This window comes from Lynx canadensis, chromosome B1, assembly GCF_007474595.2.
Source record: "Lynx canadensis isolate LIC74 chromosome B1, mLynCan4.pri.v2, whole genome shotgun sequence".
NCBI lineage: Eukaryota > Metazoa > Chordata > Mammalia > Carnivora > Felidae > Lynx > Lynx canadensis.
Genome location: NC_044306.2, coordinates 201,313,963 through 201,332,385, shown reverse-complemented (window position 1 = coordinate 201,332,385; position 18,423 = coordinate 201,313,963). Strand labels below are relative to the sequence as shown.

At 59.3% G+C, this 18,423-nt stretch overlaps 1 protein-coding gene across 2 annotated transcripts in view; it reads left to right on the top strand.

The window, feature by feature from the left end:
* PPP2R2C (protein phosphatase 2 regulatory subunit Bgamma) overlaps positions 1–7,874 on the top strand; it is a 128,491-nt gene extending 120,617 nt beyond the window's left edge. For both annotated transcript variants that reach the window (XM_030314243.1, XM_030314244.1), the window contains exon 9: positions 7,232–7,874. In XM_030314243.1, the coding sequence (XP_030170103.1) occupies positions 7,232–7,523 (292 nt within the window). In that variant the 3' untranslated portion in view covers positions 7,524–7,874. The remainder of the gene's footprint in view (positions 1–7,231) is intronic.
* The last annotated feature ends 10,549 nt before the right edge of the window (positions 7,875–18,423 follow it).

Genomic DNA, 18,423 nt, shown 5'->3' with positions numbered 1-18,423 from the left:
GCCACCCCCCTCCCCGGCGGTCCCGCACTTCCCTGTATTGTCTCCCCCCTCCACAACCGCTCTGCTCCTGCAGCCTGGAATCCTGGCCACACTGTACCTAGCTCACTCCTGTCGCCTCAAATTACTACTGACCCAACTCAAGGCCACCTCCTCCAGGAAGCCCTCAGGGCCCTCTCCACCTTGGCCCCGAGCCTCCTGACTTTTCCGCCTGTGTCTTGGCACTTTGCGTGTTTTCTCCTTGCCTCTGCCTTCCCCGTGGGATAGGGTGCCCTTGGGGGGGGGGCGGTGACCGTGGCTCAGCCCATCCTAAGCAGCTCACTCCGCACCTCAGGGGTGTCTAGTCAGTGGCTATGACACTCTGGAGGGCGCAAGAGTGTGCCACCTCCTTCCGCTTCATCCTGAGCCCTCCTCAGAGCCCGTCGTGGCGGGTGGAGGACGGTCCCTGCCTCCCAGGAGCTCAGAGGCTAAGGGGAGAAGAAGCGCTGCCCTCCAGGACCCCCGCTTGTACAGACCAGACCACCCTCCGAACTCTGCAGGCTCAGCTGAGCCATCCCTCTGCTATCCGTGGGGAGCCCATGTGCCCTGTTGCCCAGACGGCGGCAGAGACCTGCTGGGGTCTGATGGCCCTCACGGTGGCCTCATACCCAACGCCAGCAAGAGCAGCGGCCTGGTGTAGAGGGAGGGGCCGGACGCCCTCGGGTTCCGGTGCACGCTCCCCCACCCTCCGGTTGTGTGCTCGAATTAGCCCCCGAGCCTCCTGAGCCTGCCCACCTGTCCCCTGTCCCCTGGTTCTAATCAACCGTGACCTTCCAGGGCTGTTTCGAGGCTGAAAGGCCACGAGTCAGTATCGGCCATGGAAGTTCGGTTGAGCCTCCGATTTCAGCTCAGGTCGCGATCTCACGGTTCGTGAGTTCGAGCCCCGCGTCAGGCCCTGTGCCGACAGCGTCCTCTGTCCCCCTCTCTGCCCCTCCTCCGCTTGCACTCTCTCTCTCTCCAAGATAGATGAATGTTTGGGGGGGGGGGGAAAGAACCCCGCTGAGCCTCCAAGACCCACCTCAAATGCCACCGCCTCTAGGAAGCTCTCCTTGATCTGTTCTGCCTAGGACAAAGGGATTTGCGTCAACCGAGCGTCTTCCTGTTGCAGAAATCAGACCAGCCTCAGCTTGTTCTGAGAGGTTCCAGGCAAGGCTTCCCCAGGGCTCAGGTGTACCTTGGGGCCATCTCTTTCCCTGTCCTCATCTCTGTGCCTCCCTGCTTCTCCTCACACACTAGCCTCATGCTCTGCTGCCACGCCCCGTGGCTGGCAGGATTGCCCTGCCATTGACCTCACAGCCCGCAACCCTCCCAGGGTGTGGGGTCTGATTGGCTTCGTTTGGGTTACATGCTCACTTTGGGAGCCAATCAGCAAGGACACGATTATTGCAAGCCATGATCAGCCAGCAGGGGGTGCGTGGAGCCCTGTGCTTGGCGGTCCCTCGGCTGGCCGGATGGGGGCAGAGAGCCCTGGGGACGGGAGCGGTCAGATCGGCATCCCCACGTGCAGAGGAGGAAAATGAGGCTAGCAGAGGTGAAGCGACGTGCCTAGACACAATCCAGGGCAGGGGCTGCCCTTTCCTCTGCTAAGGGAACCTTCTGGAATGTAAGAATGCAAGCAGTGGGCCTTTCTGTCCTGGAGTGCTTTGCAGGGTGCTGGGACCTGCTGTCCTGAGATGAAAGGGACCCTTCTCCTTGCAGGCGGGGAGGGGGCCCCCTCTCTCCCACGCGCCAGCCCGATTCTGGTGGAGGATTAGCAGTTGGGCGGCGTTGCCAATGACTTCAGTGACCCCACTCTCCCTTCCCCTGGTGGATCCGAAGGACAGGCGGTTGCGTGACCGCACTCGCTGGTTAAGTGAGCAAAGCTGGGCTGCTGTCCCCTCTTCTCTGCCCTTGCTGGCCTGGAGGGAGGGGTGTGGCCTCTGGCAGGGCCTTTCCCTGAGAATCTTTCCTTTTGCTTCCTCAGTTTGGGTGTCCTGCCTCAGGCTTAGCCAGTGGGACTTCAGGCCAGGAGCATGATTCGAATCAAGGCATCTAGCATAACGGGGGGGGGGGGGGGCGGGTTTCCCGGGCCCAGCACTGCTCTGTTGTACTGAGACTCCTGGTCCATGCTCCCCAGAAGCTGGGGTCCCTCCTTACCCCCATTTGATTGACGTTAGGGGCAGAGCTAGAATTTGGAGCCAGGTGGGCGTGCCCGAGCACCTGCTCCCAATACCTGGGCTTGGGGCGCTCCTTTGCCTTGGAGGCCCAAGTAAAGCAGGTGGGGAGAGAAAGGCCTCTGTCTTCACTTCTTACGGGGAGGCCAGTGTCCCAGATCGCCCGGCCCCTGCCGCGGCCACGCCCAGTTCCTGACCCCAGGCTGAGCTCCCTGGCAGCTGCTCTGGGCCCAAGGAGGGGAGGCCTTGGCCCTGTAGAGATCTCAGAGTCCCCATCCAGCGTGGGTGTTGGAAACCACAGCTGCGCCCCGGCCCCAGGCTGCCGAGTGCAGGCTGGTGTGGGTCTCATGAGCCTCCCCAGTGGGTCTGCGGCCAACAGGTGATCCCTCTTCTCCGCAGGCTCTGGGAATGACTGCCTAATAGGGGCAGCCCCGTGCAGGGCGGGGGCCACAGGGTGAGGCCAGATGAGGGCAGGGGTGCCCCAGCTGCTCACCCTGGGGGAGGGAGAGAATCTTTTCTCTCTTGCTGCCGTCTCAGCAGCGTCACCTGAGTCCCAGGGCTGGGCACGGGGGTGACGAGTAAAGGAGGGTGGAGGAAGGAGTGAAAGCAGGAAGCACCTTCTAAGTAAAGCTTGGGGCCACGGGCATCTGGCTCAGCGGCACTTCCTGCCTGTGCACGTCCTGGGGGCCTCCTGGCAGGTGGGGGCCCTCCCCCGGACCCAGCGCCTGACACCAATGGATACCGGCCGTGCGAGTGAAGGGGGGGCAGGGCCACAGGCGGGTCCCCCCCTGGTCTGCTGAGCCGGACGGGCCTGATGGGCTGCTGTCCTGGGCCGGGAGGTGAGAGTTCGTCCCAGCCGGTGACCCCCGAGGTCTGAGCATCCCCCTCTGCGGGGCACGTGGCAGAGCTGTGCCCCAACTGTCCGTGCAGGTGTCAGCCTGGGAGCTGCAGGTTCCAGTCTTGGCGTCCCCGAGGGCACAGGGCACCAGGAACACGGCAGAGATGGGACGCAGTGCCTGCCTAGGAGGACTCTGTGGTTTACACTGCGTGGACTAAAGCAGAGCCCGGAGGGGGGCCCTGGGCGGGGGGAGAGAGGGTGGGGGCCCTGCAGGGGAGGGGGCCGGGGGTGGCGTCCTGGACGAGGTGCTCTCAAGTCTCAAGAAAGCGGTAGGAATTTGCCCGCGGAGCGTGGCAAGGCATTGGGGCAGAGGGAACAGCATGGCCGACAGCTCAGGAGAAAGAAAGAGCAACTGATGTGGCCACAGCTTAGCGAGTTGTCTCAGGTCAAAGTGTCCTTGGGCCTCCCTGGGGTGGGTGTCGTGGGAGAGTCTAGCATGGGGGATGGGGGGCTTAGGGACCGAAGCAGGAAGACCAGTGAGCGAGCCGTCGCAGCCGTCCCTCTGGGCCAGAGGTGAGGGGGATGTGGGCGGTGAAGGTAGAGGGGACGGGCTCAAGTCAGGCCACCTACCTTCAGGTGACCAGAGGATGCACAGGAGCCGGGTCGTGTACACCCTCGGGGGCGGGCACGGGGGTTGGGGGTGCCCCATACACCACCCACCGCGGCAGCCTGGAGCCTTAGAGCAAATGTCCCACCCTGTTCTAGAAAGCGAGAGATGAGGTGCAGAAACTCCCAGGAGCTGTCACCTCCCCGGCTGCGTGGGCCTCTGACTGTGAACAGGTCACGTTATCCCTGAGTGTCTGCTCATTATTATAAGAGGTAGCCACGAGCCCTGTTCCCAGCAGCGCCCCTGCTCTCGGGCCTCGGGACTCTGGCACTGGGCCGCACGGCGGCCCCTCACGTCCCCCCAGCCTCGGCAGGTCACCCAGCCCCCAGCTCTGTCTTCCAGCCACGTACACACGCTCCACGGGCTGAGCTGCCGGGAGCCGCCGGCACCTGGATGGACTGCAGTGGGCTCCCTGGGGCCTGATGTTGGGAGTGAGCCTTTCCCCCCGAGAACAACTCTGGGTCTCTGACTCTGTTGCCCACTTTCCTTCCCACGGCCTGGTCTCAGTTCCGAGTTGCAGGTTAAGAGGGACGGCATTTGGCTGCTGGCCTGGCCTCCTTCTGGAAGGTGAGAGTGAGAGGGCCTCTCCCAGCATGCACCTGCGACATGCCATTTCTTTGTCTCAACAACAAAGGGATTTATTCACAGGGATGAAGGTTTGGGGGGCGGAGTTGTAGAACACAAGAGAACAGGACCAGAGAATACTTTGGGATTCTCCACCCACCCTCCCCTCCCCTCCCCTCCCCTCCAGAGATTAGACAAACCTCCAGAGAAGCAGAACTGCTCAACTGCGCCCCTCCCCCAAGCCCACCCCCACGGCTCTGCCCCCACAGCCGCAGAGAAGCCCCTCCGCCCACTGGGCTGTGTCCCAGGTCAAGTGCAGAGGGGTGGCTGGGCAAGGCCGCTTCGTGCATTTCTAGGACTTGGGAGGGTGGTTGTGAAGGGTTGTGACCCTTCCGCCGAATTCATTCATTCATTCGCTCATTCACTCATTCGGCTTAGAGAGCACCTGCCGGGGGGAGGTACCTTCTGAACTTGCAGGTCTGGCCGTGAATAAGAGAAGGTTCTGGCCCTTCTTCGTTCCCTACCATTTACGAAGCATTTACTGCCTTCTCTGCAGGCACCAGGGGGCTTGGCTTGGTCTGGTTCAGTCTGGCTGCTGCTGAGGGCCAGCATTCGCTCCCCCGATGAGGCCAAGCCAGGGCTTGGGACTCTGAGGCAAGACAGGCCTGCCCCAGGAGCCCCCACCGGGTGGGGGAGACAGAGGCAGCACAGAAGCTTGCTCAAGGTTATTGGAGCAGGTGCCTCAACACGCCAGCATGCCCTCTGGCTTCTGACCAGGTTTCACCAGTGGGGACACTGGGAGGGAAGCAGGAGGGAGGGGGTGTTTGTCCCACCTCCCTCCCTGTCCTCTCAGTGGACTATGCCCCGGTCAGCCAGCCCCTTCACACAGATCTGCCACTCTGTCTCTGTGTCTCTCACCTTTCCTCCTCTCACCCCTCAGGCCTGGGGGATGGTAACAAAATCTCCAAATGTTCCAGCCCCGGGGGCACGGCACTTTCCCTGTGGTTCCCTTGGAACCTTCCAGAACATTTGGGCATAGGTCCTTTGTGGAGCTGGTCTCCAGTCACCCGGTTGGCCTGCACCCTCTGCCCTCTGCTGGGATCCAGGTGACCCCCGCCTGGCTCTGCCTGGACACCCCTGGAACGTGGCAGAAGAACCGCTTTATGGAGGTTTTCCATGCTCATTGTCCCCAAGCGCCCACCCACTGGTCTCTGAACACAAGGTCGGACAAAGCGGTCTGGGCGTCGGGGGAGGGACACCAAATGCTAACTCGGCAGGTTGCGGGCTCTGGCGGGAAGCGTCGCCTCACGGGCGCAGGCCATCCCCGGGAACCGCATGTGCAGGGCGGGCAGGGGAGGCCCGGAAGCCGCTGTCAGTGGGAACATAAAGTACTTCCCTCAGAGGAACTCTTGGCCCGGACTTGCCAGGACCCAAGACTACAAGGCCCTTCCTGGAGAGGATCAGAACTCCGAGGGGCAGGGAGGCAGCGGGGCCTCCCCACCGCACGACCCCGCCCCTCCTTCTAGAAGGGACTGACCTTGAGAGATGGCCCACAGGCGAGGTAACTGTGACACCGAATCACAGCTGGTCCATTCCGTGCAGGCCCCGGGAGGCCGGCTTCCCGGTCTCGGGTAGAGATGCTGAGGCTGGGGCCTCGGGTGCTACACTCTCCTGGTGTCGGTTTACCAGCCCACGTTCTCCCACGAGAAGGGGACACGTTACAGGAGATGTGTCACGTTCAGCCCGTGACTCAGCATCACCCGGGCCCCTGAGCCATGCCAGGAGCATCTGACCTCCCACAGCCCAGGAGCCTAATAAGAGAACCTCTCCTGGTCTGTCCAGGTGGACCTCGGCCTTGAACATTTCCTGCTCCCCTGCACTGCACTGTCCCCCTGATGTGGGGAAATGGAGACGTGGAAAGTGTGCACAACCCGTGTTCACCTAGGGGGCCGCGGGGCTCTGTCTCAGAGCAGTGACTCCCCAAGAAACACGCTCAGCTTCCAAAGGGAAGACAGGAATCCCAGTCTGTATGCACCTCCCCTCAAGGACGTGGAAGGGGACCTTGTTTCCCAGACTCCCCTCCCTCCTCCCCAGTTATTTTGCCCCCCTCCCCCACCCCCGGCTGCTCTAGAGACTCTCCTGGGCCAAACCCCAAAACCCGCTCTGTAGGCCCAGGCCCCGATCGCTGGCCTTCTTGCCGTCCTCTTACCACACAGACCACATGGCCTTTCTCCCAGGCCCCAGGCACCCCTTCTCCTTGGAGGGGGGAGGGAGAAGGAGTGGATGGACAAGGGGCAAATTCCCTTTAGCAGGACAGGAAAGTCCGTGAACATCTGCACATCATTTCGTCACCCAACTACTCAGAACAGGAAGGTGCTGGGTCCCTGCCGTGAAGGGCGTGTCGGGTCAGTTCAGGGCCTTCCGTCTGCTGGTGCCTGGAGGTCTGGCCAGGCCTCTCCTGGACAAAGGGGAAAGTACAGGAGTTTCTTTACGATGTCTGAGGCGGAGCATGAAGGGGTCTCAGCCCCTGCCCTAGGGCCGCCTGGGTGGCTCACTCAGTTAAGCGGCCGACTTCAGCTCAGGTCGTGATCTCACGGTTTGGGAGTTCGAGCCCCGCGTCGGGCTCTGTGCTGACAGCTCAGAGCCCGGAGCCTGCTTCGGATTCTTTGTCTCCTTCTCTCTCTGCCCTTCCCCTGCTCCTGCTCTGTCTCTCTCTCTCAAAAATAGACATTAAAAAAAAAATTTTTTTTTTTTTTAAAGGGTCTCAGCTCCCGGCCTTGGATTCTGCAGGCAGACGGTAGCTGAGATGTGGGGGAGGACCAGAGCCCAAGGGGAAGGTGGGACCGGGGCGGGGGGCCCACCCCAGGGAGCGAGGTCCTGCAGCCCCCGGGGTGGTTACTTGAGGTGTGGCACGTTTCTTCCCCGTACCCTGCCCTCCCCCAACCCGCCTGACGCCTCTCCTTCTCCCGCCAGCGTCATCATGACCGGGGCCTACAACAACTTCTTCCGCATGTTTGACCGGAACACCAAACGCGACGTGACCCTGGAGGCCTCGAGGGAGAGCAGCAAGCCGCGGGCCGTGCTCAAGCCCAGGCGCGTGTGCGTGGGCGGCAAGCGCAGGCGGGACGACATCAGCGTGGACAGCCTTGACTTCACCAAGAAGATCCTGCACACGGCCTGGCACCCGGCCGAGAACATCATCGCCATCGCGGCCACCAACAACCTGTACATCTTCCAGGACAAGGTGAACTCTGAGATGCACTAGGTGTGTGCGGAGCCCCGTCGGGGACGCAGCCGTCTGGTGGCACGGCTGGGAGCGCGTCCCTCCCTCCCGGTCCCCAGGCCGGGCCGCCGCCGCTGGCCGCCGTCTGTTTGAAAACGGGAGGAAGGAGGGTTCACTGAAGCCACAGACCGTAACATGGATGTGACCGTCGCCTCGGGGATCAGGCCCTTCGTTCATTAACCGCGTGCCGCCTGTCCCGCTGTTAGGACTTTGTCATTTCCAGGATCACTTTTCACTCCTTCCAGCAGCAACTCGCAGGGGACAGCAGGCACCCCGGGGGGCCTCACGGCGCCCCCCCCCCCCCCATCGGGGCTTTGGGGACCAGACGACGGACTCAAACCAGCCAGCCAGGATTCTTTTGATTACAGACGGAGCAATTTCCACGGTCTCTGAGCTGAGGGTCATCCCTTTACTTTTTGGATCGTGGATTCGTGCTGAGAACAGACAGGTGCGAGATCCACTTTTAGGTTCTTGCAATGTCTTTCAGTCCCCCAGGTCTGGCGTTCCCAGACAGGAAAGGGGACAGCGAAAGCCACCCGTGTGTGTGTGCCTGTTCTCACCGTTGCCCCAGCCTTTGCTGAGCGTGGGCCGGGGGGGGCCAGGCACGGCGTTCGGCCCTTCACGCGTACGGATCCAGTCCCCACTCTGCGGGGCTCTCCTGTCGTGCTTCATGGTCATTGGGCCCCTCGAGGGAGCTCACGCGGTTCTGTCCATGACCCATTCGCTTCCTCCACAAACACCAGCCCCTCACAGAGTGCCAGATGCCAGGGATGAGAGGTGAGTAATTTATCAGCCCCACTTGACTCGCGAGGACGCTGAGGCCCCGAGAGAATGAACCAGTTTGTCCAACGCACGTCCTGACCGAGTGGTGGAGTCAGGAATCCTGAGCCGGTCTTCACGCGCACCGGGCCCTTCCCAAGTCCGCCACGCTGGCGGCTCGTGTTAAAGCAACGTTCTTGCCTGGAAGGTTCTGGAAACATATCTTCATCTTGTGAAGCGGGACAGAGCAGATGGGCCATGACGAGCGTCCGGGGAGACCCAAGCTGCAGCACGGAGTATGGAGAAGGCCCCCGTGGTGCCAAGCTCTGTGTGGTGACTTCAGACCCCCGCCCTCTGTGGGGCACCTCGCCGCGCCCCCATCTGTACCCCAGCCCCTCGTTCAGGTGCACCGAGCTGCCTCCGAGGAGATTGCATGTTTTGACCATTTCAGGATACATCTTCTTTAACGGCCTGGCCCGTGTCTCCATAGCACCTGCTCCTGCCCCATGGACGTGGAGACCAGCTCCGCCCACCCCACCCCGCCCACTTGTCCTCTGCACGGGATGACAGATGACGGGGAACCACTGGCTGGGCGTCCTGATTCAGGAAACCGAGTGCAGAGGCCGAAGCCAACATTTTTTTACAGGGTGTAACCCAACCCAGGAAACAGACCCACCCGAGGTTTTTCTCAGTGGATAGTGGTGTACTTTTCTGTGCATCAAAGCACAAAACGCATGTGCATTCACTTCTGGCCATATGATATTTACACAAGGAAATGGGTCCATCGTTCCTGTTTTGTTTTTTTTTTTTTAAATCAACATGAATGAAGAATGTTTGTTTGTATATCACTGTAAAATCCAGGTGACCTGGACAGTATTATATGTACATATCTATTCTAATTGAAATTAATCACTGGATTGGATTCCTCTTTTCCCCCCTTTGTAAAGAGGTTCAAGAATGTGGTAAATTGTATAGAAATCTTGTCGAAGCCAAAATCCAGCTCTGAGGGCCTTACACAATTACACGGATATTTGGCACAATCCCCTTCCCTTTGTGATTCGGATGCTGAGGGGAGACTCGAACTGCAGCGAGGACTTACTGTCGGAGCGTAGATTTCACACTTACCCGTCTACACAGTACCACTCTTACACTGCATTCAAAAGGAGGTCTTAATACAGTTCCTGGTTCCTTCCTTCTGTGTGAAGCTTTGGATAGCAAACCAAAAAAGGAAAAGAAAGAAAGATCCTAGAGGAAAAGCATGCCTTCAGATCCCTGGAAAATCGTGATGTCCAAAGCAGGTTGTGAACAACGACACGTGTTGTGGGGGAGGGGCAGGACTAGCTGTGGCAGACAGACGGGCCAGTAACATAGTCACAAACTCTGCTGCTTCCTCTGTTTAAATTTTCTGCTCTTCTTAAACGTATGGGCATTCACCTAGTCCTTGTGAAGTTGTTGGGTGGTTTTTGTTTTTACTCGAATACTCTGAGGACTGAAGTCTTGGTTGGTGTTGGACGTGTGGTAGGTAGACAGACCTGATCACTTTGGATTCTGTAACTCATGGGTGCATTCTGGTTTCATTCGGTATCTCGGATTATCCGACTGTTGAATAAAATTATAAATATGTTAATACCAGCTTTTTCCAATAAAATAACAAACGTTACATCGAAAATGGGACTCGGAGTGCTGGTGGTTTCTAGTGAGGCCAACCCCCGGGGGGAGGGTGGGTGCCATCAGGAGGCAATATGGCGGACAGGAAAGGCTGGATCACATCAAAGCTTTGCTATCTCTCTCTTTTTTTTTTTTTTTTTAAATTTTTTAAATATTTATTCATTATTGAGAGACAGAGAGCCAGAGCATGAGTATGGGGAGGGAAGCCTGGGAGGAGAGCGACCACAAGCCAGCTGGTTCGTTCTGGAAGCCGGGGTGGCCCAGCCTGGTGTGCCGCGGTGGCTGAGAAAAGCCAGAAGATGTGTGAGGACCCCCCCCCCCCCCCCCCCCCCCCCCCGTCGTGGTTTCCCCCCGCACCCCTCCTGGGGGCCAGGCCTCTCCTCTCCACCTTCCAGAGGGCATTTTATACTTCAGACTCAGCAAGAGGAAGGCAGGTTGTGTTCTAGTGGGTCCTGCTGGTGGGGCTTTCATTGGCTGAGCTCTTTGTCAACCACACGGCCCCTGGGCAGAGCTTAAAGGAGAAAGCTGCTCCCAGGCTGTGCGGCCTTGGACCCGGGCCGACCTCTCTGAACCACCTGGGTAACTAGAGGGCAGTGCCGGTCCTTCTCAGTGCTGTTGGGACGACTGATGAGATACACAAAATACTTAACAGATCCTGTGGTACCGCTGTCCTGGGACGGTCCTGTACTGTCTTGATTCCGGGCGTTACCTTGTCTGACCTGCCTTTCGGCTTCATGTCAGCCCTTTCGCAGGGGAAGGGGGGGCGGTACTTCTGCCTTACCCATTTTACATACGGAGAAACTGGGGCTCGGAGAGAGGAGGGGGTTTAGCCTGCACCCAAATTTGTAGAAACACCAAGCGGTGACGTCTGGATTCAGACTCTGATGGCGAGTGGCACATGGTCAGGGACATCGCGGCCTCAGCCCCACCCCGTCCAGCTTCAGCCAGCACTGACTACGCACCAGCCCGGGACCGTGGCCGTGTGACCTTGAGATGACAGGTTATCCCCAGCCATCAGGCAGACCGATCTGTCATGTGAGTCCTTGTCAGCAGAGAACCTCAGAGGGAGAGGAGACCAGGAAGAGGGGGTCAGATGTGGCAGGAGGGTCCCGTCTGCCATCGCTGGGTGTGGAGATGGGGGAGGGGACGGGCCTCAGGCCCGAGAACGTGGGCGCCTCCAGAGGCTGGCAAGGGCCAGAGTGGATTCGGCAGGACGCAGCCTTGCTGACACCTTGCCGATGGCCTGAGGGGTGGTTTATTCCTCACCGACTCCCGGAACCACTCTGAAGAGCTGGTCCTTACCGTCTTGATCTCCCAGAGGAGTTATCTGGGGCCCAGGAGATTCAGGGCACGTGCCCAAGGCCCACCGCCCATATGGTAATGACCACATGGACCCCAGCTCTGTGCCAGGGACTGTGGCCAGCCCTTTGCGTTTATTTCAGCCACAGTAAACCCCCGTGGCAGGTACTCTTGCTGCTTCTGTTCTAGAGATGAGGGACTCCAGGCTCAGAGAGGTTAGGGAACTTGCCCAGGACCACACAGTAAAGGCAGAGCTAGAACCCAGCTCTCTGAAACGTCTGTCCTGTGCAGTCGTAGGTTCCGGAGCTGGCATCTGACCTCACTCTGTCTTGACCTCAGCGCCCTGTTCTGGCATCGACACCCCTGAGGCAAAGGGAGGTCGACTGCGTGCAGCCTGTAAAATCTGGAGAAAGCTTTGTGATTTCTACTGGCACTGGATTCCTTCTTTACACGCTACCTGAAGTTGCTGTGTGGTAACTTCTGCTACTCTTTGCTGAAAAGGAGCATTGTTGCTGAAATTCATGCAGCCTCCATGTTTGAACCTAAACATAAAGCCCTTCAGGTTGGCAGATGCCTGGAGAAAGCTTGTCCGGGGGTCAGAGCCGCTGTAAGAGCCGGGGGTGGGCGGTCAGGGTGGAGAATCTCGCCGCGGTCAGGGGACGGACGTGCACTCCCTTCTTATCTCCCCCAGTCAGTCCTGAGAGGGACCCGTGAGGAAGTAAGGCTTAGGAGTCTGACAAACCCCAAGTCACGGAAACGGTGGCTGGTGGATCGGAGATCTGGGTGGTGCCCAGACCCCTCGTCAAGCAGGGCAGCAGGCAGTCTCTGACCAGGAGAGCAAGTGATCTTGGCAGGAGTGTGGGGTTGATGAGCGTACCAGGGGCCAGCGCAGGTGACACCACAGCCACTTTCAATGTAGCTTCACTCTGGGCTGACTTGGGACGTTGCTGCGGCCCCATGGGCAGAAAAACCGCACTTGCCTTAAGCTTCATGAAAGTAAACTGAGTCAGGAGTGATCAAAACACCTAGAAAAATATGATTCAAATAAAGGGAAAATGGGGGCCACCCTCCTTGGCCGATGACATTCAAGGGCACCTGGGGACTTCTAAGGGGGTTGGGGGAAAGATTCTGGGAGAGATGGGGCTGCTGGCCTGGGGATGGGCTGAGGGCGCAGCCACAAGAGACCCGGGTTTAATCTCAGGCTTGTCACTGACCAGCATTGAGATTGTATCTGTCCTCTACTGCCGGGTAACAAATGGTCCCCCAATGTAGCAGTTTGAAACAACAGCATCTGTTACCTCATACAGTTTCTGAGAGTTGGGAACCGGGCGTAGACGAGCTGGGTGTTTCTGGCTCAGGGCGCCATACGTGGCCGTCATCTCTGAAGGACTGACTGGGGTGCAGGTTCTGTGTCCAGGCTCGCTTACGTGGCTTGAGGCTTTGGTTCCTTGCCACACGAGCATCTCCCCGGGGCTGTGTGCAGCACGGAGTGCTCACCGAGTAGCCGATCTGAGAGAGAGGGCACCCAAGCCGAAAGCCAGTCTTTCTGTAAACTAATCTCAGATGTGCCATGTTTTATTGGTCACATAGCCCGATCTTGGCACCCTGGGACAAGAAGGCGTGGGAGGTGGTGGGGGTCACTGGGGGCCATCTGGAGGCTGGCTACCACAGGGATCCCAGCAAGCCTCTGCATGTCTCTGAGCCCAGGGTTCAATTATAAAGTGGTGGCAATTGATGAGGGAGCATGGGACAAGCTGAGGGCACAATACAGGCTCACAGCACCACCCTGCCACCCTCTCTCACCGCCCCTCCCCCGCCACAGTGAAACATGTGTGATATTCCTCAGACATTTCTGGCTCCCCAAGAACACAGGAAAGGGGTTTAAGTGCTTGCCGTGATGATGTGGGAAACTAAGGCAAATGAAAAATTAAACTCCCTTCCTGCCCACAGCCCATTGGCAAGTCCTTGAAACCAGCCGAGTGACCTCCCTCTGGGAGCTCAGCTGCCTCAACGATGGCACTTGGCTGGGGGCAAAAGGGAGTCTTGGCTTAACATTATCCTGACTCCCCCCCAGGAACCTGTGAGTCGACTTCAACATATAAAAATTCCTTTCGAAACTTTCTTTATCTCAACTCCCCCAAGATATACGCTGGTGATCATAGTTCAAGCTTATGGCCCCTGATACACATCTGAAGGGTCTCACAAGTGAGGTTTTACTAAACGGTAATAAATGGCGTTTTCCTATCAACAGCCGGCCCCTCAAGGTCCTGGAAACCTCGCTTCCAAAATTCCTTAGAGACTTACTGTATCCATGACCCCCTCCCAACCCGAAGGTATCTGATCAGTCACCCGTCACGACCCCAGGGCAGCTCTTCCTGCCCACGGGTCCCGTCCCCGGGCTTTCATAAAATCACCTTTTTGCACCAAAGACGTCTTCGAGAGTTCTTTCTTGGCCGTCGGCCCTGGACCACCCCACGGTCACCCCCAAACTTCATCAATGAAAACACTGATCACACGAGGTGTTTTTGAGAGACTCCAGGTGCTGACATCCACAAGGCCACCGTCACAGCATCTGACAGGTGCCAGGTGTTCGTAGAGACCTAGTCAGCTGTCTCCCACTTGCTCTGGGCCCCAGTGCCCTCCTCTGGTGGGCTGACATTCTTGGGGGCTCTTCCGGCTCTGTGGAGATTGGCAGGGGATGAGTTGACCCCGTCTCCTCTGGTCTTGCCCGGCTTGGCTCCTGGTGTCCCGGTGGCTCTCAGCCTCAGGTGTGTGTTAGCCTCGCCTGGGAGCTCTCCCAAAACCCGTGGCCCAGCCCTCAGCATCTCGGGCTGGGATTCGGCATAGGAACTTTTTAAAGCTCATCAGATGACTCCACTGTCTAAGGAGACAGGTTATTCTGTGAATGACATAGGGAAACAGTCTTTCTGCAGAACCGTTTGCAGGAAAAGCAAATGATCTATAGATTTACTTGGAGGAAAGCTAAAAACAGTGTGTGGGTCCATTTGTTTTCACCACTTTGGGCAAGGAAGACCCGGTCACCCGTCTTTTTTTTTGCTTTGTTTCACCCAGACTACGTTTCAGAGCCCCCTGCAAAAAGTTAACCACTTGAGAAAAACTTTAACAAAGGCTTACCAGCTTCGAGAGTGGTATCCTAGCAACGGAAAAGCTTTTAGAGCTCGAAATAATTGCCCAAGTCGTGAGTGATTCATTTCAACCAGCCATGTCCTTTTTTATTAAAAAAAAAAAAAAAACACAAAAAAAAACAAAGCCCCATTATCTCTACCTGGAGACTGTTAGCATTTTGCACAGGGGCCCACGCAGTCAGATGACAGGATGAATTTCACGGAGGGACTGAAAATCTGCAAAAGGCAGCAGCTGTCTTAGGACAAAAATAACAATGAAAATGGAAAGGAATCCATTAGCAAAATTATGCCCTCCCCCCCAAAAAAAATCTAAACGTGAAAAATACATGTGAATATTTGGAGCAGTGAATGAGTCGTGTAATTCACCTGCAAAGCCGATGACCGTCTCATTCGTAAATGGGCCGAATAGGTTCACCTGGGAAGGATGCCCATTTCTCTCGGCAAATCTACTTGATCATTCACGCATTCCCTCAGCAGACGTGTTCTGAGCATCTGCTATGTGAGCGGTGCTGATGCACGTGGCTCTGAGCTGGGACGCTGGACCCCAGCCGCTGGGACTCAAATCTTGGCATTGGAGGTGGCCGGAGGTCTTGGGGATGTTACCCACCCGTGCTGCCCTTCAGTTTTCTCATCTGCAAAGCGTGGAGAATGACAGTACCCACCTCAGTGGTGCAGGTCAAACAAGAAAATCTCTGCGTAAGTGGTCAGCGTGTCACCTGAGCTCCCGGGGAGGCCGTTAATGACAGTCCCTCACACTGTGACCGAACGTTCCACGAAGCCCTGCTGAATGCTGCACCTGGCCCCAGCCATCCTGGGGACATGGGGACAGTCTGTGCCTGTGCTGAGAATGAGGAGGGGGCTCACTGAGGAGGGCAGCAGGGGCTGCCCACAGGAAGGAGGAGGGAGCAGGGGTGGGGCGGAGAGGACAGGATGGGGGCTTAGCTGCGGCCTGGAGCCGCCTGCTGACCAACAGTGCCAACACCGAGCAGGCTGGTCTAGGGGTCCGAGGGCATCCCTGGGCCCCTCGCACTGCTGGCCAGTGTCTGGATTCCCTGCCGCCGTGCAGGGTGGGAGCACCGCTCCCACTGCACCAGCAGCCTCCCCCCTTCTGCCGGTAACTGGGCTCTGTGCTGGGCAGGGAAATCCCTGCTCCCGGCGAGCGCAGGGTGACTGGAAGCGTGTGAGTGCCCTGCCCCTCGGGTCCTGGGGTTGCCGTGTGGCCCCTGACCCTCGAGAGCCAGGAGAAGAATGGCATGTGAGCCCCATGCGAGTCCGTGTGAATGACTGTGGGGTTCCTGCTTCTGACATAACAGCCTACACTAGCCTGGTGGTTTCGCTCTGCAAGGCTGGCAAGAGGAGGCAGAAGCAGGACGCGTGCCTCTGTCCCTAAGGCCACCGCCTGGAAGGTGCCCGTGTTCCCTGCCACCCCTGGCCGGAAGTTAGGCACACGGCTGGGAAATGTGGTTTTTCTTGACCAGCTACAGGCCCGGCTCAGAGTCAGGCTCTCCTGCCATGGAGGGCACTTGGGGGGACAGAGCAGCAGGTCTGTCGCCGCAGAGAAACGGGCTGGGACTCGTTCTTTCCAGGGCTTGTTCCCAGCCCACTCCCAGAGGGGCCCCCCGGAGCCAGCCAGAGGCCACCGCCATTCCTGTGACTTGCCACCAAACAGTCCCTAGAGGATAAGGACACCTGTGCGCAGTGTGACCGTCACCAGGTAACACGGGCCTGTTTCCTGTGTGGTGGCGCGAGCTAATGGATGACTGTCCCACGGTAACGAACAACGGCGACTTCCTGAAGGTGCTGACGGTGGGCAAGAGCTGGCAGATCCAGAGGGGAGTGGGGGGAGGGGCAGCCGGGCGGGTCCTGGGTGCGAGTTCAGCCCGCGGGCAGGTGCAGGTGAGGCCCCAGGGAGAGGCCGGGACACTTCCCAGGAGGAGCAGGGTCCTGACCCACAGCCTGGCTGCAGCTACCGAGCTGTGCGCCTCTGCATGGCTGACTGGGGAGGCAGGGGGGTTGGTAAAAGGGGAAAAAGCCCCACTTTCAGAGATAAGCAGTGAGCGGGAGGCACCTGGGGGGCAGTCAGCAGGGCAGCGGGTGCCGGGCCCTGGGGACTCGAGCCTTGTCACTGGCCCACATCCCACACCCTGTCACCCCTGCGTGGGCGCACCGGTCACCATCAAAGAGCCTGGGCGTGTTTTCGTCAGCCGGCAAGGGGGTGCTGGGGAGGCCGGGCCCTGGGACCAGCACCACGTGGGAGGGCTCCCTCCAGGGACAGAGTGGTGGAGGCAGCTGGGGAGTGAAAGGTGGGGCAAGTACCCGGGTGCTGGGTTCAAGGAGAAGCAGATCGGGACACCAGCGGAGGCCTGAGCAGGGCCTGTGGGGCGAGGAGTCAGGATGAAGGCCCCCAGGTTCCCCTTCCGCAGATCCCAGCTGCGGGCGGGCGGGCGGGCAACGCTGAGCAGGGGGGCTGGTGATGAGGCCGCACAGGTAATGCGGTAATGCGGGGATCGGGGAGGCGGGGGCCGCAGGGCGAGCGGAATGCGGACGGCGGGGCTCACCCGGGGGCCGGGCCCCGCCGCCACCCAAGTACTCGGGGTGTTGACAAGTGCCTCCAAGCCAGATAAGAGGGCAAGTTGCGCAGAAAGAGAAACTGGACCGTGGAAGCACCTTGAGGGTCCTGGGAGGAGGGGAGCGCGCCCCGGCCCTCTGCCCACTTCCTGCCACACACCGGCACGTTTGTCCCAGCCGCTCAGGGGCACCTGCCTCTGTCGGCGCGACACCCGGAGGCACGGCGAGACCCCACCCCCGGCGCAGACCCTCCCCGGTGCTCCCAGAGCCCTGGAGGATGCGCCCAGCGGGTGCTCGGACACAGCGCTGACCGATGGCGGGCTGTCCCCGTTCTTTCTCTGCGGGCCCGAGGCACGGCCCCCAACACCCAGCAAAATGTGATTTCTTGGTGGCCCGGGAGCAAGAGCAGGACGTGGTTTCCATCACAGCTCTGCTCCCCTCCTGGCCGAGTGACGCTGGGCAAGTCCCACCCCGTGAACCTGATCAATTCTCATATGCGAAATGAGGGGGGGGGGGAAGGGTTGCTGCGCGGGACCTGTGCGTGTCGCCCAAATCACTTCACGTGAACACGGTGCCAGAGCCACGGCCCAGCTCTGTTTCGGGGGACCCTTTGCCCCCCCGGCCGCCTGAGCTCAGCAAACCCCTGCGTGAGCCTCACGCCCAGTCCTGGGCCGGGCGGGCGGCAGCCTGTTTATCAACAGAAAAAGCAGGACGGCAAGCACCTCAGGAAGCCTCGGGACCAGGCGGGCCAAGGGCGTTCCGATGTTTATGGCTCCTTGGAGGCAGTCCAACGAGGCGGCGTCTCGAACCAAACAGCTCAGAGCCGGCCAGGTGGACGGGAGGCCGAGGACGGCCTCTCCGTGTCTTACTGGGGCCCCGGCTTCGGAGCCAGGAGGGCCTCCCAGCTGCTTGTAGGACAGCAGTGCCATCCCAACCTGGCCTCTGGGCCTGAGGCGGTATCTTCTGGGACCCCTGGCATCCTGGGCCACGCCCGAGGCCTTCCAGTGGGTGCCCCGAGTGACGAATCGGCCTCTGACCTCCCCAGCCTAGTCCCTCCCCTGGCTGTCAGAATGGGGCGCCCCCCCGCCACCCCGTGCTCCCGGAGGCCTTCTGGCCCCCATCCTACCTCAGGCTGGACGTGCCTCCCTCCCTGGGCTCCCACAGCTTCCCGTGTCTGGTGGCAGGAGGGCCCTTCTGACCCAATCAGGGCCACTCACACCCGCTCTACGTGACCTTCCTGGGGGTGGGACCCGGGTTTGACTCCAGCTGTGCAGTTACAGCATCTGCTCAACATCACGGTGCAATAAATATTTGCTCGTGGGTGGCAAGAAGTGCGTTCAAGGCTCATTAGTTAAGTTAAATAAGGAATGTTTTAGGTACCGGCTGAACTTTCCTGGACGCGCAGTCCTGAGGAATTAGAGGCGGGGTGCCCAGGGGGCAGG